The sequence below is a fragment of the Lepidochelys olivacea genome, assembly GCF_965140295.1.
Source record: "Lepidochelys olivacea isolate rLepOli2 genome assembly, chromosome: 6".
In the NCBI taxonomy this organism is placed as follows: Eukaryota; Metazoa; Chordata; order Testudines; family Cheloniidae; genus Lepidochelys; species Lepidochelys olivacea.
Window position 1 is genome coordinate 8,531,463 of NC_140416.1, and position 25,437 is coordinate 8,556,899.

Below are 25,437 nucleotides of genomic sequence, written 5' to 3' on the forward strand. Positions count from 1 at the left end.
AGTCTTGAAAAAAATCACGGGACTCCAGGAGCTGGGTCTATTAATTGAAACACCTCAAGCTCTGGCTGGTTGGCGGTGGCCTGGAGCAGGGAGCCCCCATTTGGCTTCAGGCTTCATGTGGTTCTGGTGGCCAGGGTGGGCACTGACTGGCTGGGGGTTGGGATCTGGGTGGGACCTGGGGCTCCTTGGCTCACGGGGTTGAGATCCAGCAAACTCCCGCTCTCCCACCCGCCATTCTCCTCAGGAGCAACGGCTCTCTTCGAACTCCTCCCGCCAAAACACCTCCTCCGCTGTGATTGGCCGGAGGGTCTGGCCAATCAAAGGGCTGTTACTGGGCTCGGCGGGGAGGAGGAGCCACGTCCCTTCTCGAGGAAGGTTCTATTGGAGGCGTGGCGCGCGTGCGGGCGCTAGGGTGGGGCTCGTGCTGAGTGTTGCAGGAGCTGGAGTTTGCAGCAGCAGCAGTAGAGAGGTGCTGCAGAGAAGGGACGGTGCGCACCCCGGGCGTGGTTCAGGGGGTGGACGATTGGGGTGCAGGGAATAGAGCATACCTCAGTCGTGGGAGGGAAATGGGTTCCCCGTTAGTGTGTGTGGGAGGGAATGGAGGACCCCCTTTGAGTGTGGGAAGCTGTGAGGGGAAATGGAGCTCTCCTTAGTATGTGTGTGAAGGGGTGATTATGGGGGAATGGAGTCCCCCCTTGTGTATGAGAGGCAGTTGTTGGGGGAATTGAGCTCCTTTAGTGTATGGGGGTCAATAATGAGGAGGGAATGGACCCCCTTCAATGCAGGATCTGAGTGGTGTACTGGAATGGAGAAGGATATGGATCTTTTTGGAATAGCAGGGAATGGTTGTGAGGGGAAGCCCCTTGCATGGGTTGCAACTCTCTAAGCAATGTGTTGTATTTGGAGAGTGGGGGGAGGGGTCTGTGACCAAAAGAAGGTTGGGATCCTTTTGCCTCTTATGCTGAAACATCCATGTTTCTTATCTGTGTCTTGGCAGCACCTGTCCTGTCTCTGGCTGGCTCCCATCCTCAATGCTGCCACCTCACCTGGGTGGCTCTTAAGGTTCGTAGTGTTTGGCAGCCCCAAGCTTTCCAACATCCCTGTGCACACTCCATTAACCTAAATAACAGGTACCCCATTACTTGTTGCTCCCTTCCTCGCTAGGGGAAAGGGAGTGGAGATCTGGGTGGGGCAATTTATTCCCAAAAGGAAACAAGCAGGGATTGGTGGTAACAAACCAGTGTCTAATTACATCTGAGCACTGAAGGTGTCTGACAGTAAAATGCGAGGGAAGCTTTGGACTTGTCTGTGTTAAAGATTTGCTCCAATTACAGACATGGGGGTAGCTGCACTGGTAAAGCCATGAGAGGAAGGATGCGCTAGTAGTTAGGATGCTCGGGAGACCCAGGTTGAATTCCCTGCTCAGCCACAACCCGCCCCCGTATGACCTTGGGTAAGTGACTTAGGCTTTGTCTGCACTACAAGCGCTAATGCAGCAGAGCTGCACTGCTGTAGTGTAGATGCTTACTACAGCAACAGATGGGTTTTTTCCATTGCTGTAGTAAATCCACCTCCTCAAGAGGTGGTAGGTAGATTGATGGAAAAATTCTTAGATTGGCTTAACTATATCTTGGGGGTGTAAATTTTTTATACCTCTGAGCGACATAGCTAGGTTGACCTAAGTTTTAGGTGTAGCCTCAGCCTCATTTTGCCTCAGTTTCCCATCTGTGCAATGGGATAACCTCACAGGTATATTGGGAGGCTAAACACAATAAAGACTGTGAAGCAATAAAATATTGCTGTGATGGCAACCATGTGAGTACCAGGGATAGATAGTTTGTGTGGGTAGAGCTTCTCCCTGTTTTGAGACCAGGGAAAGCTGAACCAGCAAAAATGGATGCTTATAGTGGTTCACCCTGCCTACAATATCTACACTATCTATCTATCCAGGGCTTGTGTACATGGGAAAGTCTTGCCAGTTATACTGATAGAGTTCTATTGATATGTCCTGTGTAGACTCTTATTCCTGTATAAAAGTGGCTTTTTTGGGTGTTTTTTTGTTTAAGCATAAACACCTTCCTAAACAACACAAGCTAAACTGAACAAAGGCCACCCTTGCACCAGAATAAGCCATTGTCTACACACAAAAGTATCAGTTTAACAATACTGGTGGATTGTGTGGATTCATTTATGCATAATGGATAGGGCACTGGCCTGAAACTTTGAGAAATCTGGGTTCTATTCCTGGTTCTGCCACTAGCCTGCTGGGTGACCGTGGCACTCCTCTGTGTCTCAGTTTTCCAATCTGTAAAATGTGGCTAATGATACTGACCTCCTTTGAGATCTACTGATGAAAAGCACTGTATAAGACTGCCTATTAGTATACCAGGATAAAAGTGCTTATAGCTATTCCTATATGGGAAAGGGAATAAACTATACAGGGAGAACTGCATCCATGCTAGGTATTGTCTTGGTATAACTATGCCCGTCAAAAAAAAAAATCACACCTTGCCCTGTACAAAAACTGTAGAGGAGCCCTTAAAGTGTCCATGTGTGCACCAGTTATAATTATATAATTGGTATAACTATGCTGGTTTAAATCCACACCTTAGGATACAGAAGAAAACTTTTCCTTGTAGTCAAGGCCTTAGTTAATTACACAGCCTCCATCACTCTAGGATCTGAGCACCTTTAATGTATTTGTTCTCACAACACCTATGTGAAGCAGGGCAGTGCAACTGTCCCTATTGTATTGGTGGGGAACTGATGCACAGAAAGACTAAGTGATTTACCCAAGCTCACGCCAGGTGTCTGTGGTAAAGCAGGGAATTGAACTGGGTCTCCTCTGTCCCAGATGATGAAAACCTAAACTGCTGGACCACCCTCATGCTAGAGAAAAGTTTTTGAACTGGTGCAGCTACATCCATGGCTGTTAATAGGGCACATGGTAACCAAAGCCTTACTGTGACTGCAGTACTGGTGGAAATTTCAGTAGCCCTGAAAACTGAAGTCCAGGGTCAGCCCCAGTGCAGGCTTCCCACAGCGCCTGTCCTGGAACTCGTGACCTAGGCTGATTCTGCACTGTTGGTCAAGGCGTGGTGGCAGCAGCAGGAGTATTATTGTAGACCTGCTTGCATTTTTACCCCTGAGTCATCAGACTTACTTCAGAACAGAGTCATGATGGTGGCTGACCTTAGTTCTCCCACCATTGCTAGGGCTGGCTGAGCTGTGGTGGTAGACAAATGGTGGGAGAATTGCCTTCAGTTCAGTGTGTAGATGAGGCCATATAGGGAAAGGTCCATATCCTACTTGCCAGTCTCACTGAGACAATTGAGCATTGCAATGATGGAGCCATTCTCCCAGTCCCTGATGCCCTGAAGCCAGTTGTTCCCTGCCCCAACCTGGGGCTGGTTTGGAATCTGCTCTAGAGAGGAAGTTCTCTATGCCATTCGCTAATTTCCCAAGCCAAGTCATCCGCTTCCTGACCTGAGGTGGGGTGAGAGACTCCATGTGGCAGTCTGTGAGCTATCCAGTCCCCCCAACCCTGAGCTGGATTGGAATCAGTGCTCATTGGTGACTGACTCCCGATCCATTTCCCCAATCCACTGAGCTGGCTGGGTGGGTGCTAGTGACCCTAAGGTGACAGGCTGTGTACTGAATTATGGAAAAAATACCATATTTCACTACCATTCAATACACTTTTCTGTGAGAGTCTGTGCTCCGTGCCCCCTGCTAGTTAAATATATCAGTAACACTGCCTCAGGAAAAGTAGCACATGGATAATACATAGATTCCAAGGCCAGCAGGGACCATTGTGATAATCTGGTCTAAACTCCTGTATAACACAGGCCAGAGAATTTCCCTGAATTAATTCCTGTTTGAACCAAACAAGATCTTTTAGAAAAACATCCCATCTTGAATGAAAAATTGCCAGGGATAGAGAATCCGTCACAAGGCATAATAAGTGGTACCAATGGTTAATTACCCTCACTGTTAAAATTGTCCACCTTATTTCCAGTCTGAATTTGTCTAGCGTCAACTCCCAGCCATTGGAACTTACTAGATCTTTGTCTGCTAGATTCAAGAGCCCTCAATTATCAGATTTTTGGTCCCCAGGTAATTCTCCTAACCTGTGATCAAGTCACCCTTTAAGCTTCTCTTTGTTAAGATAAATAGATTTTGCTCCTTGAGTCACTCACTCTATGGTGTGTTTTTCCAATCCCTTAATCATCCTTAAAAAGAAAAGGAGTACTTGTGGCACCTTTATTTGAGCATAAGCTTTTGTGAGCTACAGCTCACTTCACTGTAGCTCACGAAAGCTCATGCTCAAATAAATTGGTTAGTCTTTAAGGTGCCACAAGTCCTCCTTTTCTTTTTGCGAATACAGACTAACACGGCTGTTACTCTGAAACTTAATCATCCTTGTGGCTCTTCACTGACTCCTTCCCAATTTATCACTGAGCCAGGAATAAAATAGTTTATAACAGTCACGGTCCTTCCAGGGGGAGATGGCTTGGCAGAAGCTTGCAGAAGCTCACTTCCTGCCTTCAGTCTTTCACTTTTAGGAGTACTAAATCCACCAAGGGTGCTCTGCTAGATAGAGCCTACTGCGTTCCCAGGACTGTGTTCCGTTTGCAGGGAATCTGGTGTCTTTGGTAACAAGAGGGAGGCTCTGCTGATATGTGCTCCCCTGTGGCCGGTTCTAAGATTCTCTATCGGAACTCCCGCCTCCTGCGCATGGCGTTCCTGCAGCTCCATCGCCAGCAGAGGGCAGATGTATTCTGTGATGTCATCCTGCAGGCAGAAGGTAACCTGAAAGAGGGCAGTGGATTGGTACCCACCTTTCTTGTACCTGGGACTGAATTGTCACCTCTCCTGTGCTTGTGTACATTTCCACAGAATATTAATTACACATAAGTATGTAGTTACATTTTAACATATAGGGCACTGTATGTACGCTCAGCCCTTACCTTGCTGTTTGCAGTGGCTGTTGTATCAGTGGGGACTGTGATACTGATGCGGCCTTGTGTGATAGGCAGCAGTGATGGGCTTGATTTGTTTGGGAATCATAAGTAGAAAAAGGTCTGCACAAAAGTGGAAGTACTTCCAAAGAGGTTTTGCAAATAACAGCCTTCCTACATGGTGCCAGATATCTGTCAGCAGACATACTAAGTGTACATCCTTGCTTGGAACATTGTGAGACCATTTTATATGAACTTCGCCCTCAGCTGCTTCATGTTCAGCTGACAACTTGAGCATATTTTGGTCTGTGAAAGTCTCTGACTCATTAATCAAACTAATCTTGAAGCTTCCTGATTTGTTAAGTGTGGGGGCGATTGTCTCACTAATATTTTTTAAGTGTCTTGTTATTCTGTTGAAACTTTTATTGGGTGACGGGAAGTTTCAAGCAACAGCCTCCTATCTCATTGCATCTATAAGCAAGGTCCCCACTGCTCTACAAAGTTTAATTCTTTTAATATTAACTGGAAGTACTGTCTTTGCTGCTAAGAAGAAGTGTCTTGAGAGTGGCATCCTTCGAATTAGTGAGGCTTCTGACTTTTGCAGATGGTGCACATAGAGTGTGAACCAAGACCCAGGACATGAGAGTGTGTGTGTGTTTGGGGAACATGGCCATGCATCTCACTGTCTTGCTCATACTATATCTTGTTTGTTTCTGTATGTAAGGAAGCTTTTATTCCTTGCTGGCTGGTAGCTTTGGCTGTGTCAGGGTGGAACTCCAGAGAGACACAAACCAGCTGTTCTGTAGCTAGAGACATGTCTGTCAGTCTCTCACTGAAATAACATTTGCCTCAATGTGCCAGTGCTCAGTGTCCTCTTTCTTGGGTGTTTTTTGAAAGAGGAAATTAAATGAAAAATAAAATCCTTCCTTTAAGATAACATTCTGGTTGAAATCTGAAATACTGAAAACTCTGGCAGCATTGTACCTTCCCCTATAGTTCTCCCCCCCTTCTGGAGGGGAGGGTTTGGAGCAACTTCCTGGCTGCACATCACTGCTGCTAGCTGTCTCTTAAAGAATCAAAGAGGGTGCAGCCAAAGTGGCCACCCTTAGAGTATTCCAAGCTGCTCTGAGTAGCAGTGCTAGGGAGAGGCCAGGTTGTAGGTGCTGGCTGGGTTCAAGGCAGCAGGAGAGGCCCCCAGAAAAGTGAATACATTCTCAATAAAATCCCCGCTCCTCCAGGGCAATGGAGGGCCACAGGTCTGTCTGAGTCTCCCCTTTGTGGATAGTCACTAGACTGCTGGATTGGACCCAAATCTTTGGACCCCACATGCTTTCCAGCCCACTGGGTCTGGGCAGAGTCCAGACACTCTAGGTCTGGCCTCTTAAGCATAATCCTGGGGCACAGATCTCATCCGGTATCCCTCCCTGGGATGTGGGACCCTGCAGCCCAGCCCCCAGGACCAGTGTTGAACCACCCAGGCCTCCCTAGAAGCTTATGCATGCTCTCCCCAGAGCCCCACCCTCACAGTGGCTTCCTTGCATAGTTTCTCTTCAGGGACCATGTGCCATGGGATAGAAAAGGAATATGGAGAAAAGCGTGGGTGGCTTGTTATTTTTAAAGGAAGCAAACAGCTTAATTTTATTTAGAGTGGGGTTTGTTAGTTTTATTTGGCTGTCGATGCAATTAACTGGAGCAGTGGAAGGAACCTCAGAAATAAAAGCATCCCCTTGAATTACCCTCCCCCTAGTATTAAATGGAAGCACTGTCTTTGCTACTAAGAAGTGTCTTGGGGAGTGGCATCCTTTGCTAGGGGAGGGGAGGGAAGGCTGGAGAGGGGGCCATGGAGATCTGATCTCTCCACAGACAAAAATGAAACCACATCCCAGCATAAGGACGCCGAGTTAGAGCTGCCTCAGGAACCATAACGCAGTGTTGCCAACTCGTGTGATTTTTATCATGTCTTGCAATATTTGGTGCTTTTCTTATCACCCTGGCTGCAGGAATTGGAAGACAGTAAGAGAATCTTTGCTTTAATTTTTTTTTTTTTAAAGTGTGTTTCTAGCCTTCCTTGTGCTTGTGGAGGAAAGCTTGAAAAAGTGAAGCAAGGACTCCTGAAAGTTTCTGAAATCAGAAGGCAAATAAAAATAACGATTTTAAGCCAATCTCAGGACTTTTGGGGTGGGGTCCAACTCCTGATTTTTGAATTTTTGGGGGTTGGTAATACCACGGCTTTGGGGTAGTTAAAATGTGAACTGCCCTTCTGCATAAGTGAGGTTTATTACTACTGAATAGAGAGAAGCCGAGCCCAACACAGAGTAGGGTTCTTGAAAGGATGCATATTTGGAGACAGGAGCAGCACAGAGCAGGCCAACCCAAACCTAGGAAAGCACCCATTGTTAAAGGGATTGGAACAGGGTAGTAATAGTTAATGCAGTAGCAGAGCCCAGCTAACCTATGACGCTGATGGTCCACTCCTTTGTTTGCAGGAGAGGCTGTACCAGCTCACTGCTGCATTCTCTCTGCCTGCAGCCCCTTCTTCATGGAGTGCCTGGAGAGGCAAATGCCCTCCAAGGAGTGCAAAGTGGTGCTGGAGCTGCGGGGTCTGAAGATCGGGACACTGCGGAAGCTGGTGGATTTCCTATACACCTCGGAGATGGAAGTGTCCCGGGAGGAGGCCCGGGATGTCCTGGCTGCTGCCCGGCAGTTCCAAGTAGCAGAACTGGAGTCGCTGCAGCTGGAGGGTGGGAAGCTGGTGAAACAGGTGCTGGGTCGGCGCTTGAACCGGAAGTGCCTGCAGCCGCCCTGCCTGGTTCCTATCTCTGCTAGGGTTGTGCCGCAAGCCTGCCCTCCTGCTCCCGCTATCCCACGGACATTCCACCCCCTGGTGGCAGGCAAGCAATGTACAGCAAAGCCCCCAGCTGATGGCGGGGTACATGCCAGCAGCACCACTAGTCAAACGGAGAGCGCCAAGTATTGGGCGGCTGTAGTACCTCAGAACGGGGGAGCCCAGTCGGGGATGCAGGGTGCGGTGGCTCCTGTGCAACCAGTGGAGACTGGGAACGTGAGAACCAAGAGCCACTCCTTGGGCTTAGACAGGAGCCTCGGTGTGGGGAGCACACTGGGCAAGGCTGAAGGGTCACAGGGTGAGAGGAGCGCTGAGCAGGCCTTTCCCAGCGAGGGCTGCACCACAGACTGCTCACCACTGCCAAGAAAGATCAAGCTCAGCCGCCTGAAACTGCCGCCTCCCCCCAGTGCCTGTGCCACGAAGGCACCCCCCACTGTAGCACCTGGCAAGACCCCCACATCCATCCGGCGCCTCTGGCGGCAGAAGACCCCAGGCTGGGATGAAGCAGGTGGGCCAGAGCAGGCCAGCCCCTCTTGCCATGGCGGGAGCCTCCCTGTGCCTCCAAAGACCAGCAACAGGAAGCACAGCTCCAGTGCATCGGCTTCTGGCTCAGACACTGCCCCAGAGGAGGGGCATGTGGGTAGTGTGAAGCTCAGGAAGGTCGTCAATGGGAGTTGCTGGGAGGTGGTACAAGAGACATCAGCCAGGGAGCCCAAGGGAGCCCCAGTGACAATGGGAGAGACAGGCACCTCCCTTGTGGCTTCCCCACCCAGCTCCAGACCGCACAAGTTTACGCACTGGCCAGAGCTGCCAGGGTCGTGGGCAGCCAGCTCCACTGAGCTGCTGGCTGGAAGGTTGGAGGCTGTGCTGCTTCCTGAGCAGGTGACAGTAGAACAGGGACCTTCAGATGGGAGAGATGGCTGCAGGGACCCTTATGAGCTGGACATGGCGGCATTGGAGCCCTTGAGTGAGAATGAGGAGTTTGGGGACTCAGCGCCGCTGGAGCAGATGCTGGACCTGCTGCTATCAGGCAGTGGTGTTGAGGGCTTGGGCACTGCTGGGCCAGGAGGAACGGCAGGCTGTGCCCCTTCCACGGGCCCATCACATGGGCCAAACATGACACCCATGGGTGCTGCTGCAGCAGGCGAGGAGTGGCATCCCCCAGAGATGCAGCTGTGGCCAGAGTGGGACGACGCAGGGAAGGGGCCCCTGCCAGGGTGGGAGGTGGGGGGTGGTCATTCTGCCCTTAGCACTGCAGATGGGGATCCCCTGGGGCAGTCTGTGAGTGGCCATCTTGTATCCAGGAGGGTACTCTCCAGCGGTCACCACCCCACCTCATTCAGCCCAGTGCCTCTGGCTCCTGCCAGCCCCCAGACTCCTCAGCACCCTTCACTGACAGCTGGCAGCAGGGAGGCTCAGTTGGGCCCACTCCCCAGTGTCCCTGCGGAAGATGGCATGGGGAAAGGGCAGGGACCCTGCACCACCCAGGCTGCTGGGATGGAGACAAAACTTCAGCTTCAGGCACCCTGGGGGCTGCCCCGAAGCAGCCCAAAGCATGGCCCTTTGGACCATCAGCCCCCTGACAGTCCGGAGGGCGACGAGATTGACATCATGGCCGGCGCTGAGGAGGCACTGGTACCTGCTGGCATCACCTGCGTCAGGCCTGACCCCTCCTCGGAGTCTGATGAAGAAGTGGACATTCTGAACTAGTGGCCACCAGGCCTGGTCTATAGCGGAGGGGAAGGGCGTCTAGCCTATGGGAGCCATCACAGCCAGCTGGCCACTGAGGTGTAGTTGCCATAGCTGAGACTGACTGTGGGAAGCTGCTAGTAACAAAATGAATCAGGTTGTTGGAGTGGGGAGCTCTGCAGACCCTGACAGTGGGAAGAGCTGTCCCACCGCTAAAGGGCTCTGCAAGTGGGGGACAGGGATCAGTTGGAGGGCACAGCTGGGGTGAAGCCAGGATGGAGGTGCAGCATCCTTTCCCCTACCCTCCCATTAATTCTCGGATGGGGCTGAGTCATACACAGGGAGGTCACTGAGATTTAAACCAATGTGCTGGTCACTTGATGACGCAGTAGGACTGAGAACGGGGTGGCCCCAGTGTTACCTACTTTGTTGTTGGAGCTCTGCTGACCTCTGTGGTTGAATAATCTTAACGCTGCTTCAGTTCTGCTGAGCAGCCTGTGTTTAGAGGACAGGAGGCTGGAAAGAGAACAGCCCTTCCCAGTCATCTGGAGCTTCCCCTCTGCCTGTGCTAGGACAGAGGGGTGCACATGTTGAAGAAGCCTTTCCTGCTGTCACAGCCCCTGTCAGACCCACTGATATTTTGCTGATGTACAAGGTAGAGATGTGTGGGTGCAGAGAAAGAAGGGAATGAATGGGCCCAGCATGGATGAAATGGTGGAAATATCAACTGGGGGTGGTAGCCAGCACCCCTGTATGTTGTAGAGTCTCTTTAAAGGTGATGCTAACTGTATTCTCTCACAGGTGCTGTCAGATCACACTCCCACCTCCCAGTGCTGGGACCCAGGATAGGCCTTGCCTAATTGTCTTAAGTTTCTTTCCTGCCCCTGTTGTGCATTTAGCTTAAGCTTTTTCCTCTACATTTATGTACATAAACATCTTAACCTTCCTAAACCTGGCCCTGGGGACACAGGCCACAGATGCTGGTGGAGCACCTTTAGGAGCTCCTAAAGCTGCAGCCAGGACTCTAGTTTTGCAAAATATCTGGCCAGCAGTGGTACCAGCCTACCTGCCTCAGCTGTGGAGTCATGGCTATCTCAGGAGCAAACTCCACTCCTGCCTGGCAATGCAATAGCACAAGCCACCGTCCCTCATTTCCCATTATCGCACTGCTGCCCCATTAACCTGTTGTGCATCTCATCCAGAGTTGATGGTCTCCTGTTATGATCCAGCTGCCCTCCACAGCACATGTATCCCTCCACTGACAAAGAACACCAGCTCCATAGTTACTTAGTCCTCATCTTCATGTATCACTGTCCTAATGAGAACATCTGTTACCCTTAACATCCACATGTATTTTCACCCCCCTCCCTCTCGGGAACCATGTGAACTTTGTGCCATGCTCCCTCCACTTCTCTCGCTGCAGGGATTGGCCCCTGCTCCAGCAGCCCCTTTGGCAATGGAAAAATACAGGTGAAAGCAAGGACAGCCTGGAGTGTGAGAGGGTGGGGCTTCTTTGAAATAAAGAGTTTGTTGGATTTGCCTCTTGTTTGTTCTGCTGGATTGGCCCTCTGTTACGTGGACTGCACCTGCTTTCCTAGCCAGGCAGTGCAAGCTGCCAGGAGCCATTTCCTCCCTCCTGCAGGAGCAGAACACCTGGCAAGACTCCTAACAGAACGCATGAGCATGTCCTTGAGTGGGGCTCTCCACTGCTGCCTGCAAGATGTTCAACATAGGGGGAGGAGGAGAAGGTGCAGTCCAGCTGACCAGCCTGCATGGTGACCTCTGAGCTATCACCCCACCTTGCTGCCACTTACAAAGAGGTTTTTTTAGAAGCTTTATTACAAAAAAGTCTAACCACAAAACAGTGAAAGATGATCTGCTAAGGAAGGCCAGAGGTTGCTTGTGGGAGCAAAGTGAAGAGCAAAACAGAAGCGAAGGACAGAGTGGCGGCATCTGGCCCACCACTCCCAGCAGGAAGAGCTGCAGCATCAGAGACATGATTGAGGTTTGGCCATCGGCTCCCCCCCACTGCACCATGCCTCATCATGGATGCTCCGGTCCATGCAAGGAATGGATGGGTCCTAGACCAGCTGCCGGATGAGAGAGAGAAAGGTGTCAGCCCTGGCTGTTCACACAGAAAAATATAGCCACCTCACTCCTGCACTAAGCATCCAGTCATTTGGACCCAAAACACTGACCTACATTAGCCTTGTTTGCTAGAGGCAGCCACATTGAGGTCACCCTTAAGCCAGTGACAAGCCTGCAAACTTAAGGGGTGACAGCTCCTTGAGAAGAAGGATGGTCCACAGGTCAGTGTACTAGCCCAGCACTTGGATTTTCAGGTATGTTGTGATTCCCTCATATTACCTTTATCTGGGGAGCTAAGCGCTCCCACCACGGGGGAGAGACCACACAGCATGTGGATGGGGTTTCTGCTCAGCAGTTGGAATACAGAGCATGACACTGAAGTACCTGCCATGCCGTGCCTGCTACCTCCTCCCCATCACAAGCCATTTTTGATGGATCCAGCCCCGCTTCCAACTCCAGGAAAGAAGACACTCCACCCTCACAGGAATAGCCAACACAGCCTGGACTAGGTTTTACTCTCTAGGCGTTCTGGGCTTGGAACAGACCGAGGCTCCAACGACAATGGCATTCTCGCATCCCTAGCACTAGCCTGCCTTAACTGGACACGCTGAACTTGTCAGCAATGTGCCCTATAGCAGATATTTGATTAGACACAGGTACAGAAATGACCACAGCTGCATGGAGTCGGATCTTTTAGTGAAAACCATGTGTTTCGGCTCCCATTAGCCCTGCAGAGACACCACCGCTTAGAGAGTGCAAGCTGGACTCTATTCTTCCTTGTGCATTATCTGCTGGCCCTGATGCTAGGGCTTGGCTATGGAGGGCAAGGAGGTGGCTCAGGGGTCGTTCACAGTGTAGTTTGCTCTGCAAGACCTTTATGACTGGCCATGATACAGGAGAAGGAAAGAGCCCAGCTTGACTTGGGGACCCCAGGTGGTGCCGGCAATTAAAAAAAGCGCAAGCTGAGGGGGTTTGTGCTGGAGTCAGACACGGATCTCAACCGTACTAATTGTTAGTCACTTCTCCCCTCCTCCCTCTGATTTACAGTAGCCATCCCTTCTGCTAGTCCAGTCTGGGATAACTCACCTTGGTGTAGCTCTGCTTTAGACCAAGCTGCTCTTAAGCATGTCAGCCACCTTCTCTGGCTCAGGGAACTTGAGCTTGCGAGGTGGCCCTTTCTTAATGCCGCTCCATAGCTCCACCACTGAAACCCCAACAACAAGGTAGGGGTGGTTACGTGTGGGATGCTACCTATTGGTTTCTATTGTAGTAGACCCTGGAGACCCCCACTGAGCGAGATATGGGGCCTGTATTGTACCACGCGCTGCACAGACCTGCCCCCAAGCGAATTCAGGGGCCTCAATGTGCAGCGCCTGGTACAGACTCCCACTGACCGAGTTCAGGGTCCCGCCAATGTACCAGGCACTGCACAGACAGCCCCCACGGCAATTAAAATCAGGGGCCTGCACTGCACAGGCCCCTAGTGAGGCACTATCTCTGCCCCACAGAGCTCTGAACAGTCAAAGAGTGTGAGAAAGGGATAACATGCCTTTAGGAACCTAATCATGAAGTAGCTCACCGCATGAGGAGCTCACCACATCAGCCTGTGCCAAATTGGGCAATCTCACAAAGCAACGTGTGGGCATCCCTACCCCAGGGTACAGTCACCCAGGCACTTTTCCTTGGCACTGCCCTGTCCTGGCTCTCCCGTGCCGCCTCAATCATTGCACCCTGACTGAGCACTGCTGTACAGAAACTCCAGCACTTACTTCTTCCATCCTCTTTCACCAGGGACACCTCAAAGCTGTTCCTGCGTGGTGTCTCGGGGTTGATCTCCACCACCACGTTGGCAATGGTGCGGCGCAGCGCCTGGCTCACGGCGTCGGCATTGCGCCTGTAGACTTGTCAGCTTTTACTGCGGGGGAGGAGGGAGTGATGGGGGTCAGCAGGGCTGGTGATTCTGCTAGCGGGCCTCTTGCAGAGGAGTTAGCTGAGCAAACCAGCAATGCCACACTCTCAGCACAGCCCAGCCTCATCCATGGCCACATCCCCCAACTCAGTACCTGTGCCCCTGCCCCCCAAACCTGCTCCCCCTCTGGAATTGTGTCTGACTGATTCCCCTGCAGATAATCCTCCCCACAGACAGGTCCCCTCCTGCCAGCTATTGGCACCCATCCACCACCTGAGCCTCCCTGGTGCCTTCCACAAGAACATAAGCCTGCTGCGGCTTAAAAACACCCACCCTCTTGCACCGACCAGGACTCACCAATGCTCAATAACCACCCGGGGTCCAGGCCCCTGACTTCCTTCGCCCCTTAACCTCTTTGGCAGTGTATTGGCACCACCATTTGGCTTCACATCCTCAGAGTTCACAGCCTTTGCCTCAGGCTCCTTTGCCTTCCTCTTCCTCCCTTTGGGGGCCATCGTGCTCTGGGAGAATAAACAAGAGTCCCTTACCATGCATCTCTGGTATTTTTCAATCCAGATGGAATGTTTTTGGAACAGATCTGCTCTGGCTCAAACAGGAGTTAATCCAGGGAAGTTCTCTGGCCTGTGTTATTCAGAGGGGGATCAGGATACATGATCACAGCGGTGCCTTCTACCCTTAGAGGCAGGACCGCAGGCCCCATCCACGCAGCCACAGAAATAACCGGGGGGATGGGGGAGTGGCACGAAGTGTAGAGACTTTCAAGGGACAATGAAAACCAAGAGGCGGGCGGCGAGAGGACTAGAACAGCAAGGGGTGGGGGAGATAGGGCAGGGTCAAGGGGCACCAGCATGTGTTTGCAGGGCAGGACTGAGGGACACCAACAAAGCGAAAGAGGCGATGGCTATGACTAGATGGACCAGGAGACAGGGCGGACTCGAGGCGCGTTATCAGCAGGGCGTTGGTAAAGCACCCCCCAGCACCTACTTCCTGCAATTGGTACCAGTAGCGTCTTTCCTGAGCACCCCAGCGTTGGGGGTCTAGGCGAAGCAGCTCCCCCGCCCCAAGCAGTGGAGCCCAGACACCAATGCACCAGCCCCCCCCCGAAGGACAGCACAGACATGGGCAAATGAGACCTCCCTAGAGACAGCCACACAACCTACCTCCTCCCCAGCAAGGGCACAGCAGTGAACCACAGCGCAGCCACGCGGGCCCGCCAGCCAGAAGAAATGGCCCTGCTCCCAACCATTTGAAGCCACAGAGAGGGGGAACAGAGGAAAATAAAGGTGGGGAAAATAAAGGAGCAGCAGCTGAACCAGCCTTGCCTATGTCCCCGGTACAGCTGAGCGTGATCGGAGCCGCTTCAGGATCCAGCCAGGACAGTTTTGTAATGAAGACACATGGAGCGGTTTGTACTGCACAGCCTCCCCCCCACAACTTTCTGCAGGATGGTTCCTGCCCGAATTTGTTACACAACGTTCTAAATATTAATGAGGCTTCTTTGCAGCCAATCAGAGCTCAACCTGGGCTGTTGAGACTCGGTGTCTGCAGCAGGCCTGGGCCTAGCTCAGCTGCCCCTCCCCTCCCCGCGCAGTTCCCAAAGTCTCCTCTGAGACTCCAGCAACATGAGCGTGCAGTGCTGCAAGTGTCCCGCGGGGACCTCGGTGCCGTGAGCTTTCCTACAGCAGTGCCAGCAGGGTCCTGTCCCAACTCCCGAGAGCTTCCTTACAGCAGTGCCCATCAGGGACCTCAGCACTGTGAGCTTCTCCACAGCAGTGCCCAGCCCAGACCCATGGAACATGAGTTTCCCTACAGCAGTGTCCAGCAGAGACATCAGTGCTGCAAGCTTCCAAGCAGTGCCATCTCCAGGAGTACAAGTTTCTTCACAGTAACATGCACCCGAATGCTGTGACCATGTGAGCTTACTCCCAGAAAAGCACCTGTGAGTAGCAGGGGGCACTTGGGCCTTTCAGGTGTATTGGACCCGATTTGGTACAAAAGGGCACTGTACAAACAGGCAGCATTGGCCTGTTGCCCCTGCTGGTGGTTCTCAGCACTGAGCCATTGCCAGTACAGCCCTCCCATTGTGCCAGGGAATCCTGATGCAGGCTTTTCAGACTACGGTTTGCAGCCTAGCCCAACACCCCCTCTGGAGCCTCTTCCTCCCACCCACAGGTAGTGAGATCAGAGCAAGGCCAGTCCCACAGGGTAGGAACCCTTCAACAGCTCTTCTTAAACTGGACTGCAGCCACCGCTACAGAGCCACGACACAGAGCTCACCTGCAGCTGGAGGCAGCTCCCTGGACCTAGGACTGGCCTGCTGAGATAAGCAATGGCTCAGTGAACATCCACCCCACCCCAGGAGACAGCAAGCTGGGAGGGGAAGGTTCATTTTTAGACTGGTTTATTACCGACACTGGCAAGGGAAGAGATGATTAATAGGACAAAATACTCCATGCTTTCAGGAGCCACAGCTGCTGAGCCACCACAACTTCCTCTCCCCTTCATGGCAGGGATGAAGAGGCCCTTGCTATGATTCAGGAGGGGCAGTGCCCCAGGCAGCTGCAGGCACAGAACAGGGGAGGCCCTCTAGGGCCATCCAGTCAGTTCCCCCCTCCAGCTCACACAGAGTTCAGGTGCTGCACTCAGCCTGGCACCACCTGCCCTCCTTGCCCCATGAGCTGACTTTTGGCACTTGAAGGGTTAAACCAAGTCCAGTGGAAAGGGAAAGGGAAAGGGAACTAGTAGTGGCCTGGCCCTTCAGTGGGCAAGGGGCAGAAGTCAGGCACTGGCTAAGAGTCCTCCAGAGCAGCAGAGTTCAGTTCCCACCAGCTTCTGGCTGGGATGAGAGAGAGTCACATGCTCAGGCTGCTCTGCTCCCCACCCCCAGAGCAGCACATATGCTCCAGCTCCTCTCCCCACACTGTTAGGCACAGGCCAGATTCCCCCAGCCACTGGGTTAGCCAACAGGGGAAGCCTACAGCCCTCCCAAGCGAGGCGTGGGGGAGAACAGGTCCAGTGGGGACCTGACCTACACCCAACACATGCACTATACAGCTGGGAGGAGTCCCATGCACCTCCTTACCCCCAAACAGAAAAGGGGGGAGGAGAGAATATCTTCCAGCAAGAAGTGGTTGGGCCCATCCACAATACACCCCCCCATCCCAAGCTGGTTCAGCCCAAGTCAACACTCCCCACCCAGCCCCCCTTGGTTCCATTCAATCTGGAGAGGCTGCACCCTCAAACCCAGATGCTCTAGAGCCCTAGGGGAATTCTATCCCCAGCCCCTGCTGGACCAATCACGGCCCACTCCTTGCAGCCAATCAGCAGCCTGCAGCCAGTTCTTGAGGTGATGGCAAAGAGGATCAGGAATAAATAAGATGCTGCAGAGACATGAGCAGTCCAGCATGGCCCACTGAGGAGCCAGGGCACAGCTGAGCCCCAGAGGGAGGGTGGTGACTTCCTCATGCAGCTCCCGTCGTCATCATGGTGCCATCTTCAAGACGGGTTGTGCTGGGCACCATGGCACAGCAGCCAGGAGAGGATGAGGGGGGGCAACTACAGGGAGCGAGGCAGATCTATTTGTCCTTCTTGCTCTCGCCGTTGGGGAGCTCCGTGCTGGCTGCCAGGGGATCCTGCTGCTCCAGTGGCTCCTTCTGCCCCTCATCTCGCTGCTTCGACAGCTTCTTGGCCTTCTGGTACAGCTCGTTCAGGCTGAACTCCCGGATCACGTTCTCCTGCGGCATAGAAACAGACCTCAGTGCCTGCCCTGCCACCGTCTCAACCTGCTGCAGGCAACAGCCTCTTTTCAGGAACAACAGAGGAGGAAGGGGGCAGCACCATAGGTCTGGCCAGCCGCTGGCAGCTTGGGGTAAGGGGATCCCTCAATGCCCTGCAGGCTGGGTGCAGATTGCCCAGAGTCATGTCGCAGTGGGGAGCAGGGAGCTCTGGGGGGGATGGGGAGGGGGGTATGTCCTGATGGTGTGTGGGAAGCTCCCCTGCTCACAAGAAATGAGTTAAGAGGAAAATTCTGCCCTGAAGCCAGTAACGCTGGCCCAGGGCAGGAGTTCAGCAGGGGAAGGGCCGAACAGAGAGGATGGCCCTATCCAGCCCATGGCTGGCACAACAGAGCCAATGCCCCAATGCTCAGGAAAGAGCCCACCGATTGAACAGGCAGAGCTGAAGCTAGACAGCTCCTGCAGCAGCCCAGGAAGGGTCGCGGATTAGACATGCCCCTCGCCCTACAGCATGCATCCCACCTCGGAGAAGGTCCAGGAGACGGCCCGGCCCTTCTTGTCAATCTGCGGCCGGCGCATCACCTCCTTCCCGCCCTGGAAGAGGATCAGGGTGGGCAGCTGCTTGGTGAGGGGTGAGGTACTCACTTTGTACCTGTGGGGATGGATGGACGGATAGAGTGACCCCTTGGAGCACCACGCAATCTCAACCCCCTCCCCACCCACTCCTCAGGCTCTGCATTGCTCTTTCCTTGCCCCTGAACACATCCACATCCCACTTCCCAGGCAACAACCTCCACCTCAATCCAAGCTAAAAGGACAGTCTCTGCGGTTGCACGTAGAAGTCAGCAACATCCAAAGGGCTTGGGATCAGCAAGGAGGGATGCAGACTCCCAGAGCTCATTAATTTCATGACCTCTCTGAAGCAGGGCTGAGCAGGGAGTAGACTACCCAGGGCTACTCCATCCAGGGAAGGATGTCTGGTTCCCAACACAGCCATATCCCTCCAGGGAAAATCCCAACAGAGAAGAGACCCCTGGTGTGAAGGAGTGACCCTCAGCATCCTCATGGCTGGGCTGTTGCTGAGTCGGTTGGTGTGGGGGAGTGGAACTAGCCCACTTTTGCCCACATTGTGGAGGCATGAAACTGATCTAGTTACTCATGGCAGCCTGGACCCGCTCACCTGGTGCTGACATCGGGGTAGCGGCCCACGTCCACCTTGCCGAAGTTGAGCCCCATGCAGTTGTACCTGGGTTGGGAGGGGAGAAGCAGTTAGTGCAGGGAGATCCCAATGCATGGGAGGGGAGCGTGGGGGCAAGAGCACATGGCTGGGCTGAATCCTCTACCACAAACCCCAGCGGGGTCAGCTCCATTCCCTGCCCCCGGGGCAGTCTCAGTCAAGAGGGTGGCAGGGGTTCCCCCTCCCCCACTCACCGAATTACCAACCGGGCGCCACTCACTTGAGAGAGAGGTCGGCGTAGATGGGCGCGAACGACTGGCACTCGTTGGACCAGTTGGCAAAGAACTCCACAATCCAGGTCACCCGCTTGTCCTGCTCCAGCTCCTCCTGCGGCACAGGCAGGAGGGTCAGCTGGAGCAACCACACCCCACCTGGACACTGCCCCCACCTGCTACAACTGGTACCACGAGGGCCACAGCCCCACACCACCAGCCCAGTGCCCCCTCTCTGGGGTCACAGCGTGGGCTGCAGAGATCAGCAACTGCAGGCTCAAGCTGGTCCCCAAGCCACAGCAGCCCACGTGCGAATGGTGGCCTGGGGGCTATGGGGCCGCCGATACTCACGTGGATGGTTTTATCGCTGAAGTATTTGATATACTCCGGGCCCAGGTACAGAGGCGGCTTACAGGTCATCAGGAACACTGAAAGTACACACACACATCACAGCATGAGTCACTTCACCCTGTACGAACCCCCACACCAACAGCTCATCAACCTCATCACTCATCAACTTTACTCATTTACTCATCAACCGTATAATCGGGCTTAAAACAGACTCACCCCCCAGCACACACACACAGGTGAGGAGTTGGGACTGCTGTGACTGGCTGCACTTTGTGGGCTTGGACACAGATTTGAGGAGAGGAGGCAGGGAGCCCAGGCAGGCACAGAAATCAAACCTTTGGTTTCCAGGACTAGGTTGCTTGTTCTGTGGCCTTACAGGAAGGTCAGATAAAGCATCTCATGCTGGGTTTCTGCCCTAGTGGACGGGGGGAAGCTGTAGATGTGATATACCTGAATTTTAATCAGGCTTTCGACAGTCATGTGATGTTCTCCTAAGCAAACTAGGGAAATGTGGTTGAGATTAAATTATTATAAGGTGGGCGGCCAGCTGGTGGAAAGTGTATACTTAAAGAACAGTCATCAGTGGTTTGCTGTCAAACCGAGAGAGTGTACCTAGTGGGGTCCTGCAGGGGTCAGTCCCGGGTACAGTAGTACACAATACTTTCACTAATGCCTTGGAAATGGAGTGGAGAGTATGTTTATAAAATCTGCAATCAACGCCAAGCTGGGAGGGGCTGCAAGCATGTCAGAGGACAGGATTAGAATTCAGAATGACCTTGGCAAATTGGAGAATTGGTCTGAATTCAACAAGGTGAAATTCAATAAAGTACTACACACAGGAAGGAAAAAATAAGATGCAAAACTACACAGTGGGGAATAACTGGCTAGGAGGTAGTACTGCTGAAAAGGATCTAGGGGTTAGAGTGCATCGCAAATGGAACATGAGCCAACAATTAGTGATGCAGTGCAAAAAAGGCTAATCTCATTCTGAGATGTATTAATAGGGTATTCGATACAAGACACTGCAGGCAATTGTCCTGCTCTGCTTGGCACTGGTGAGGCCTCAGTTGGAGTCCTGTGTCCAGTTCTGGATGCCACATTTTCAGAATAAGGACAAACTGGAGAGAGTCCAGAGGAGAGCAACAAAACGGATAAAAGCTTTAGAAAACCTGACCTGTGGCAGGTTTCAAAAACTGGGCATGTTTAGTGTTGAGAAAAGAGGACTAGAGGAGATGGGGGACCTAACAGCAGTCTTCAAATACATTAAGGACTGTTATATGGGGATCAGTTGTTCTTCACGTCCACTGAAGGTAGGACAAGACGCAATGGTCTTAATCTGCGGCAAGGGAGATTTAGATTAGCTGGCACAAAAAAACTAACTCTAAGGGTAGGTAAGCTCTGCAATAGGCTTCCAGGGGAGGTTGTGGAATTGCCATCACTGGTGTTTAAGAACAGATTGGGCAAACACTTGTCAAGGATGGTCTAGGTTTACATGGTCCTGCCTCAGCACTGGGACTGGATTTGACGACTTCTCAAGGTCCTTTACAGGCCTACATTTCTATAATACAACCTAGTTTTCCTATAGTGCTTTGCATCAGTGGATCTCAAAGCACTTTAAAATGGAGTTCAGTAGCAGTCTCTCCATTCTGCAGATGGGGAAACCAAGGAAGTGACTTGTTCAAGGCCTTGCATCAGGCAAGCCACCAAGTAGGGGAGCTGGGAACAGAACTGAGGTCTGCTCCAGTGCTCTATCCACTAGGCAACACTGCCTCCTTACAGTGTGAGCTCTCCAAATGTGGGGTGGTTAAGCCAGCCAGGGGATGCATGTGTTAGCAGGCAGGGAAAAAGGGGATGGCACTGAAGGACTAGAAGCTAGGGAGCAGTGGAAATGCACAAGGCTGCCAGTGGCTCCAATACTCATGATTGAGGCAAAGCTTAACATAGAATATCAGGGTTGGAAGGGACCTCAGGAGGTCATCTAGTCCAACCCCCTGCTCAAAGCAGGACCAATCCCCAACTAAATCATCCCAGCCAGGGCTTTGTCAAGCCAGACCTTAAAAACTTTTAAGGAAGGAGATTTCACCACCTCCCTAGGTAACGCATTCCAGTGTTTCACGACCCTCCTAGTGAAAAAAGTTTTTCCTAATATCCAACCTAAACCTCCCCCACTGCAACTCCTTGTTCTGTCATCTGCTACCACTGAAAACAGTCTAGATCCATCCTCTGTGGAACCCCCTTTCAGGTAGTTGAAAGCAGCTATCAAATCCCTCCTCATTCTTCTCTTCCGCAGACTAAACAATCCCAGTTCCCTCAGCCTCTCCTCATACGTCATGTGTTCCAGTTCCCTCATCATTTTTGTTGCCCTCCACTGGACTCTCTCCAATTTTTCTTGTAGTGTGGGGCCCAAAACTGGACAAAGTACTCCAGATGAGGCCTCACCAATGTCGAACAGAGGGGAACGATCACGTCCCTCAATCTGCTGGCAATGCCCCTACTTATACAGCCCAAAATCCCATTGGCCTTCTTGGCAACAAGGGCAAACTGTTGATTCATATCCAGCTTCTCGTCCACTGTAACCCCTAGGTCCTTTTCTGCAGAACTGCTGCCGAGCCATTCGGTCCCTAGTAGCTGTGCATGGGATTCTTCCGTCCTAAGTGCAGGACTCTGCACTCGTCCTTGTTGAACCTCATCAGATTTCTTTTGGCCCAATCCTCTAATTTGTCTAGGGCCCTCCGTATCCTATCCCTACCCTCCAGCTTATCTACCTCTCCTCCCAGTTTAGTGTCATCTGCAAACTTGCTGAGGGTGCAATCCACACCATCCTCCAGATCATTTATGAAGATATTGAACAAAACCGGCCCCAGGACCGACCCCTGGGGCATTCCACTTGATACCGGCTGCCAACTAGACATGGAGCCATTGATCACTACCCGTTGAGCCCGACAATCTAGCCAACTTTCTATCCACCTTATAGTCCATTCATCCAATCCATACGTCTTTAACTTGCTGGCAGGAATACTGTGGGAGACCGTGTCAAAAGCTTTGCTCAAGTCAAGGAACAACACGTCCACTGCTTTCCCTTCATCCACAGAGCCAGTTATCTCGTCATAGAAGGCAATTAGATTAGTCAGGCATGACTTGCCCTTGGTGAATCCATGCTGACTGTTCCTGATCACTTTCCTCTCCTCTAAGTGCTTCAGAATGGATTCCTTGAGGACCTGCTCCATGATTTTTCTAGGGACTGAGGTGAGGCTGACTGGCCTGTAGTTCCCAGGATCCTCCTCCTTCCGTTTTTTTAAAGATGGGCACTACATTAGCCTTTTTCCAGGCTCACACAGTGGCAGACACAAGCTAAGCAGGGAGGGTGGCTGAGATGCAAGGGGGAGGTGGCTATTCTACTGGGTAATGGTGGAACGTGTGGTACGTTGAGGTAGGAAGCAATGTGTTTGCGTGGATGCACGGCTGTCTGAGTGCACGTCACACACAGCATGGGAAAGAGCTGGGCCTACCGAGAACACACTGAGAGAGCTCAAAATACTGAAAAGGGCAGTGACTTGTCCAGGGTCACAGTGGGCAGGGGCAGAGCTCCCAGCCTAGCTCTGAACCCACTGAGCCAGCCTGTCTCCCAATCACCATCCATCTCTAAAAGGTCCCATGTCACAGCAGAGAAAGGGACTAGGGGGCTGGTTCTCACCCAGAAGAATGCTGGAGGGAAAGGGAGCTAATCGTAGTGAAGGTTGAAGCAAATCTCCATTAGAAAGTGGGTATTGTTCACCCCCATCCCCCACAGAGGACCTGGACATTCCATCTCCCCTGGGGGTATTACCAGGGATTTCTCCGAGCTGTTCCGGAGTCAGGAGGCCAGACGGAAAGAGGCTGAATGCACTCACAGAAAGGGATGGTGCATTTCAGAACAGAGGACTCAGCCAAGGGATGACAGCTTTGTTTCACTCTAAGGCGCACAGGGACACCAACTGTATAATGTGCGCTAGTACATTAACGTGCCCAGGACATTGTGCTAGGTGCTGTACAATCACAGAACCAGACAATACCTGTTCCACAGGGCTTGCGATCTAAGAAAAGACCTGGGTAGAGGCAAGGAGCAAGGAGACAGAACCCGCCAGCATGGTCGGCAGTGGTCTCTGCCCACCAGCCACTTAGTCCACAGCAAGTTTTGTGTGAGTTTCAGAGCAAAGGAGAGGCCTGAGAGGGATCCGGAAGAAGAGGAGGGAGCTTTGTGAATGTCGATGGCGGGCTCCTCCCAAGTGGGAGGGGCAGCAGAGGAGAAAGCACGAAGGAGACTGTTTGAAAATGGAACAGCTAAGTGATGAAGGTTGGGACCTCGGCCGACTGGGGGTGGGGTGGGGGACACCATGATCGCCTGTGAGAAGATAGCTGGGTGGGGACAGGTGGTAAAGGACCCTGAAAGGGAAGACCAGGTGCGTGTGTCTGGGGAAAGGGGAGCCAAGACAACATGCAAGGAGAGGGGTGAAGCAGCCAGAGTGACAAGCCAGGAATATGGTCTTAGCAACAGCAGCGATCTGCACAGCCCCTATTGCAGAGGTGGGACCCCAGCCTTGGCAGTTACTCCCCTCTGGGACAGGGGAGCATGAACAGCTTCCACCCAAACAGTGCAGCAAGAGGGAGCCCGAGACCTTTCCCTTACCAGCCTAAAAGGGTGCTGCATTTAAAAAGCCAACTGATAGCGGAGAGCCAGTACATTCAGAGTCAAGGCTACACTTAACCCCCACCCCTGAAATACATAAGGGGGCTCAGAGCCCGTACCCCTTATCGGAGAGGAGGCTGTTTGGCTCGGACTGCTCAGCACCATAGGGCGTGTGGGATCAAAGATGTGGATGCAGAAGCTGGGTAGACACAATGGTGTTTCAGTAACAATTCTCTCTCCCATCATGTCTGGCTAGTCTAGTTAGATAGTCCCTGCCCTGAGGAGCTGCTTGTCACTCTGCATGGGCACCCTGGAGCACCGACTTGGCTCGGTGCACGGAGAGGGTACTGTACAGACTTGATTCTGTTCAGAGCCAGTGTGTGTCCCCGAGGTGGCATCTCACCTATGCACAGCGTCAGGTAGAGCAGCCCCATCCGCACATCCAGCCGGAAGAAGAGGATCGCGTTGGCCACTTTACTGAACATGAAGATGTTCCCCAGGTGCTGATCCACAGTGACTGGAGGAGAGATGGGAGTGAAGGTCAGCCCCAGACAAATGCCCCAGCCTAGGGAGATGCTGAGGTGCATGTGGAATGTCCAACACAGACTGTCCCACTCCTGCCCCCTGGATTGACACCAACATACATTGGCCCCATAACCTCATCACACTGGCTTTGGGGCAGAGCTGCCCTAGAATCTCCACAATCCTGCCACGTGATCTCCTCAGCCAGACCCCATCCAGACCTTCCCCACATGCTTCCCAAGCCAGAGTCCTTCCTGGGGTCTGACATGGAGACCAAGCCTGCCCAGCCCTCCATGGCAGCCTAAAAACAGTCCTTAGAATGCCTCCTTCTCATCTCTTGCTCACAGAATAGCTCCAGCGAGGAGTAGGGGGTTACTCACTGGATCTGCGGTTCTTCATCATCACAATGGCGCTGAGGAACATGAGGATCTCCACCTCCCGCTGAAAGAAAGGATGGAGTGAGCATGATGCTAACCCATTGTCTACACTGCCTCCCTCCCCCACCCCCCCAGTCCCCATTGCCTGCACTCTCCTCCCTTGCCCCCAACCCCACCCCACCCGAAAGGGGAATTGCCAGGTCCAGACTGGAACACTGGGAGTGGGTGTGCTGAAAACCTTGCATGAAGGACCTGAGCCCACCCATAGGAGTTGGCTAAGGTGGGGTGAGTCAGCCAGAAGCTGAGCCGGGGCATACCAACAGCATGGGGGGGGGGTGCCGGTACCGGGGCTCGGGACTCACCCAGTCGAAGTCGCAGGGGTTCCCGTCCTCGCGCTGCGTGGGCAGCCCCTGGCAGAGCGGCGGTAGCTTGCGCACCAGCAGGAAGGCAGCCGAGAGCAGCGCCGAGAGCGGGTAATAGGGCCGCGCCAGCCAGCGGCAGAGCCCGGGCACCGCGTAGAACAGCGCCAGCAGCGGGGCCAGGACCGCCATCTTCACCTACGCTGACCGGCCCGGCGCGGCGGGGACGAGCACGCACGCACCCCCGCTTCCTATTGGGCAATCATGAAGAGGGCGGGGACTGCTGGGAGACCTCCTTCTTCAATGGTCGCTGCCACTGCCACTCATTATGAATGACGTCTGACCGGAGGTAAGGCTCGCAACGAGGACTGGCTCGCTCGAGCGAGGGAGCAATCAGATGCCGAGCGTTGGAAACACGTGATTTCCAGACCTGGTGATCATCATAGAGCGCAAGGGAGAAAACCAG

General features: G+C 52.8%; 3 protein-coding genes across 4 annotated transcripts; 1 reads left to right on the forward strand and 2 right to left on the reverse strand.

Annotated features, from left to right (window-relative positions):
* Window positions 1–451: 451 nt before the first annotated feature.
* Window positions 452–10,994, forward strand: BTBD18 (BTB domain containing 18). The gene is made up of 4 exons (XM_084631572.1): window positions 452–488; window positions 998–1,062; window positions 4,639–4,807; window positions 7,448–10,994. The coding sequence occupies exons 3-4, from the start codon at window positions 4,681–4,683 to the stop codon at window positions 9,514–9,516; spliced, it is 2,196 nt and encodes a 731-aa protein (XP_084487698.1). The 5' UTR covers window positions 452–488; window positions 998–1,062; window positions 4,639–4,680; the 3' UTR covers window positions 9,517–10,994.
* A 320-nt stretch (window positions 10,995–11,314) lies between these two features.
* SELENOH (selenoprotein H) lies at window positions 11,315–14,923 on the reverse strand. Of its 2 annotated transcripts, none has more exons than XM_084631610.1 (5): window positions 14,836–14,923; window positions 13,850–14,013; window positions 13,353–13,498; window positions 12,670–12,787; window positions 11,315–11,585 (listed from the first exon to the last, which is right to left on the reverse strand). In XM_084631610.1, exons 2-4 carry the CDS (start codon window positions 14,005–14,007, stop codon window positions 12,687–12,689), a joined length of 405 nt encoding a protein of 134 aa, XP_084487736.1. In that variant the 5' UTR covers window positions 14,008–14,013; window positions 14,836–14,923; the 3' UTR covers window positions 11,315–11,585; window positions 12,670–12,686. The 2 variants fall into 2 exon arrangements, with proteins under 2 accessions (XP_084487736.1, XP_084487735.1); XM_084631609.1 differs by lacking the exon at window positions 14,836–14,923 and adding an exon at window positions 14,674–14,759.
* A 974-nt stretch (window positions 14,924–15,897) lies between these two features.
* Window positions 15,898–25,186, reverse strand: TMX2 (thioredoxin related transmembrane protein 2). The gene is made up of 8 exons (XM_084631603.1): window positions 24,975–25,186; window positions 24,616–24,676; window positions 24,117–24,230; window positions 19,048–19,124; window positions 18,705–18,811; window positions 18,428–18,493; window positions 17,770–17,899; window positions 15,898–17,247 (listed from the first exon to the last, which is right to left on the reverse strand). The coding sequence occupies exons 1-8, from the start codon at window positions 25,161–25,163 to the stop codon at window positions 17,089–17,091; spliced, it is 903 nt and encodes a 300-aa protein (XP_084487729.1). The 5' UTR covers window positions 25,164–25,186; the 3' UTR covers window positions 15,898–17,088.
* Between the last annotated feature and the right edge of the window lie 251 nt (window positions 25,187–25,437).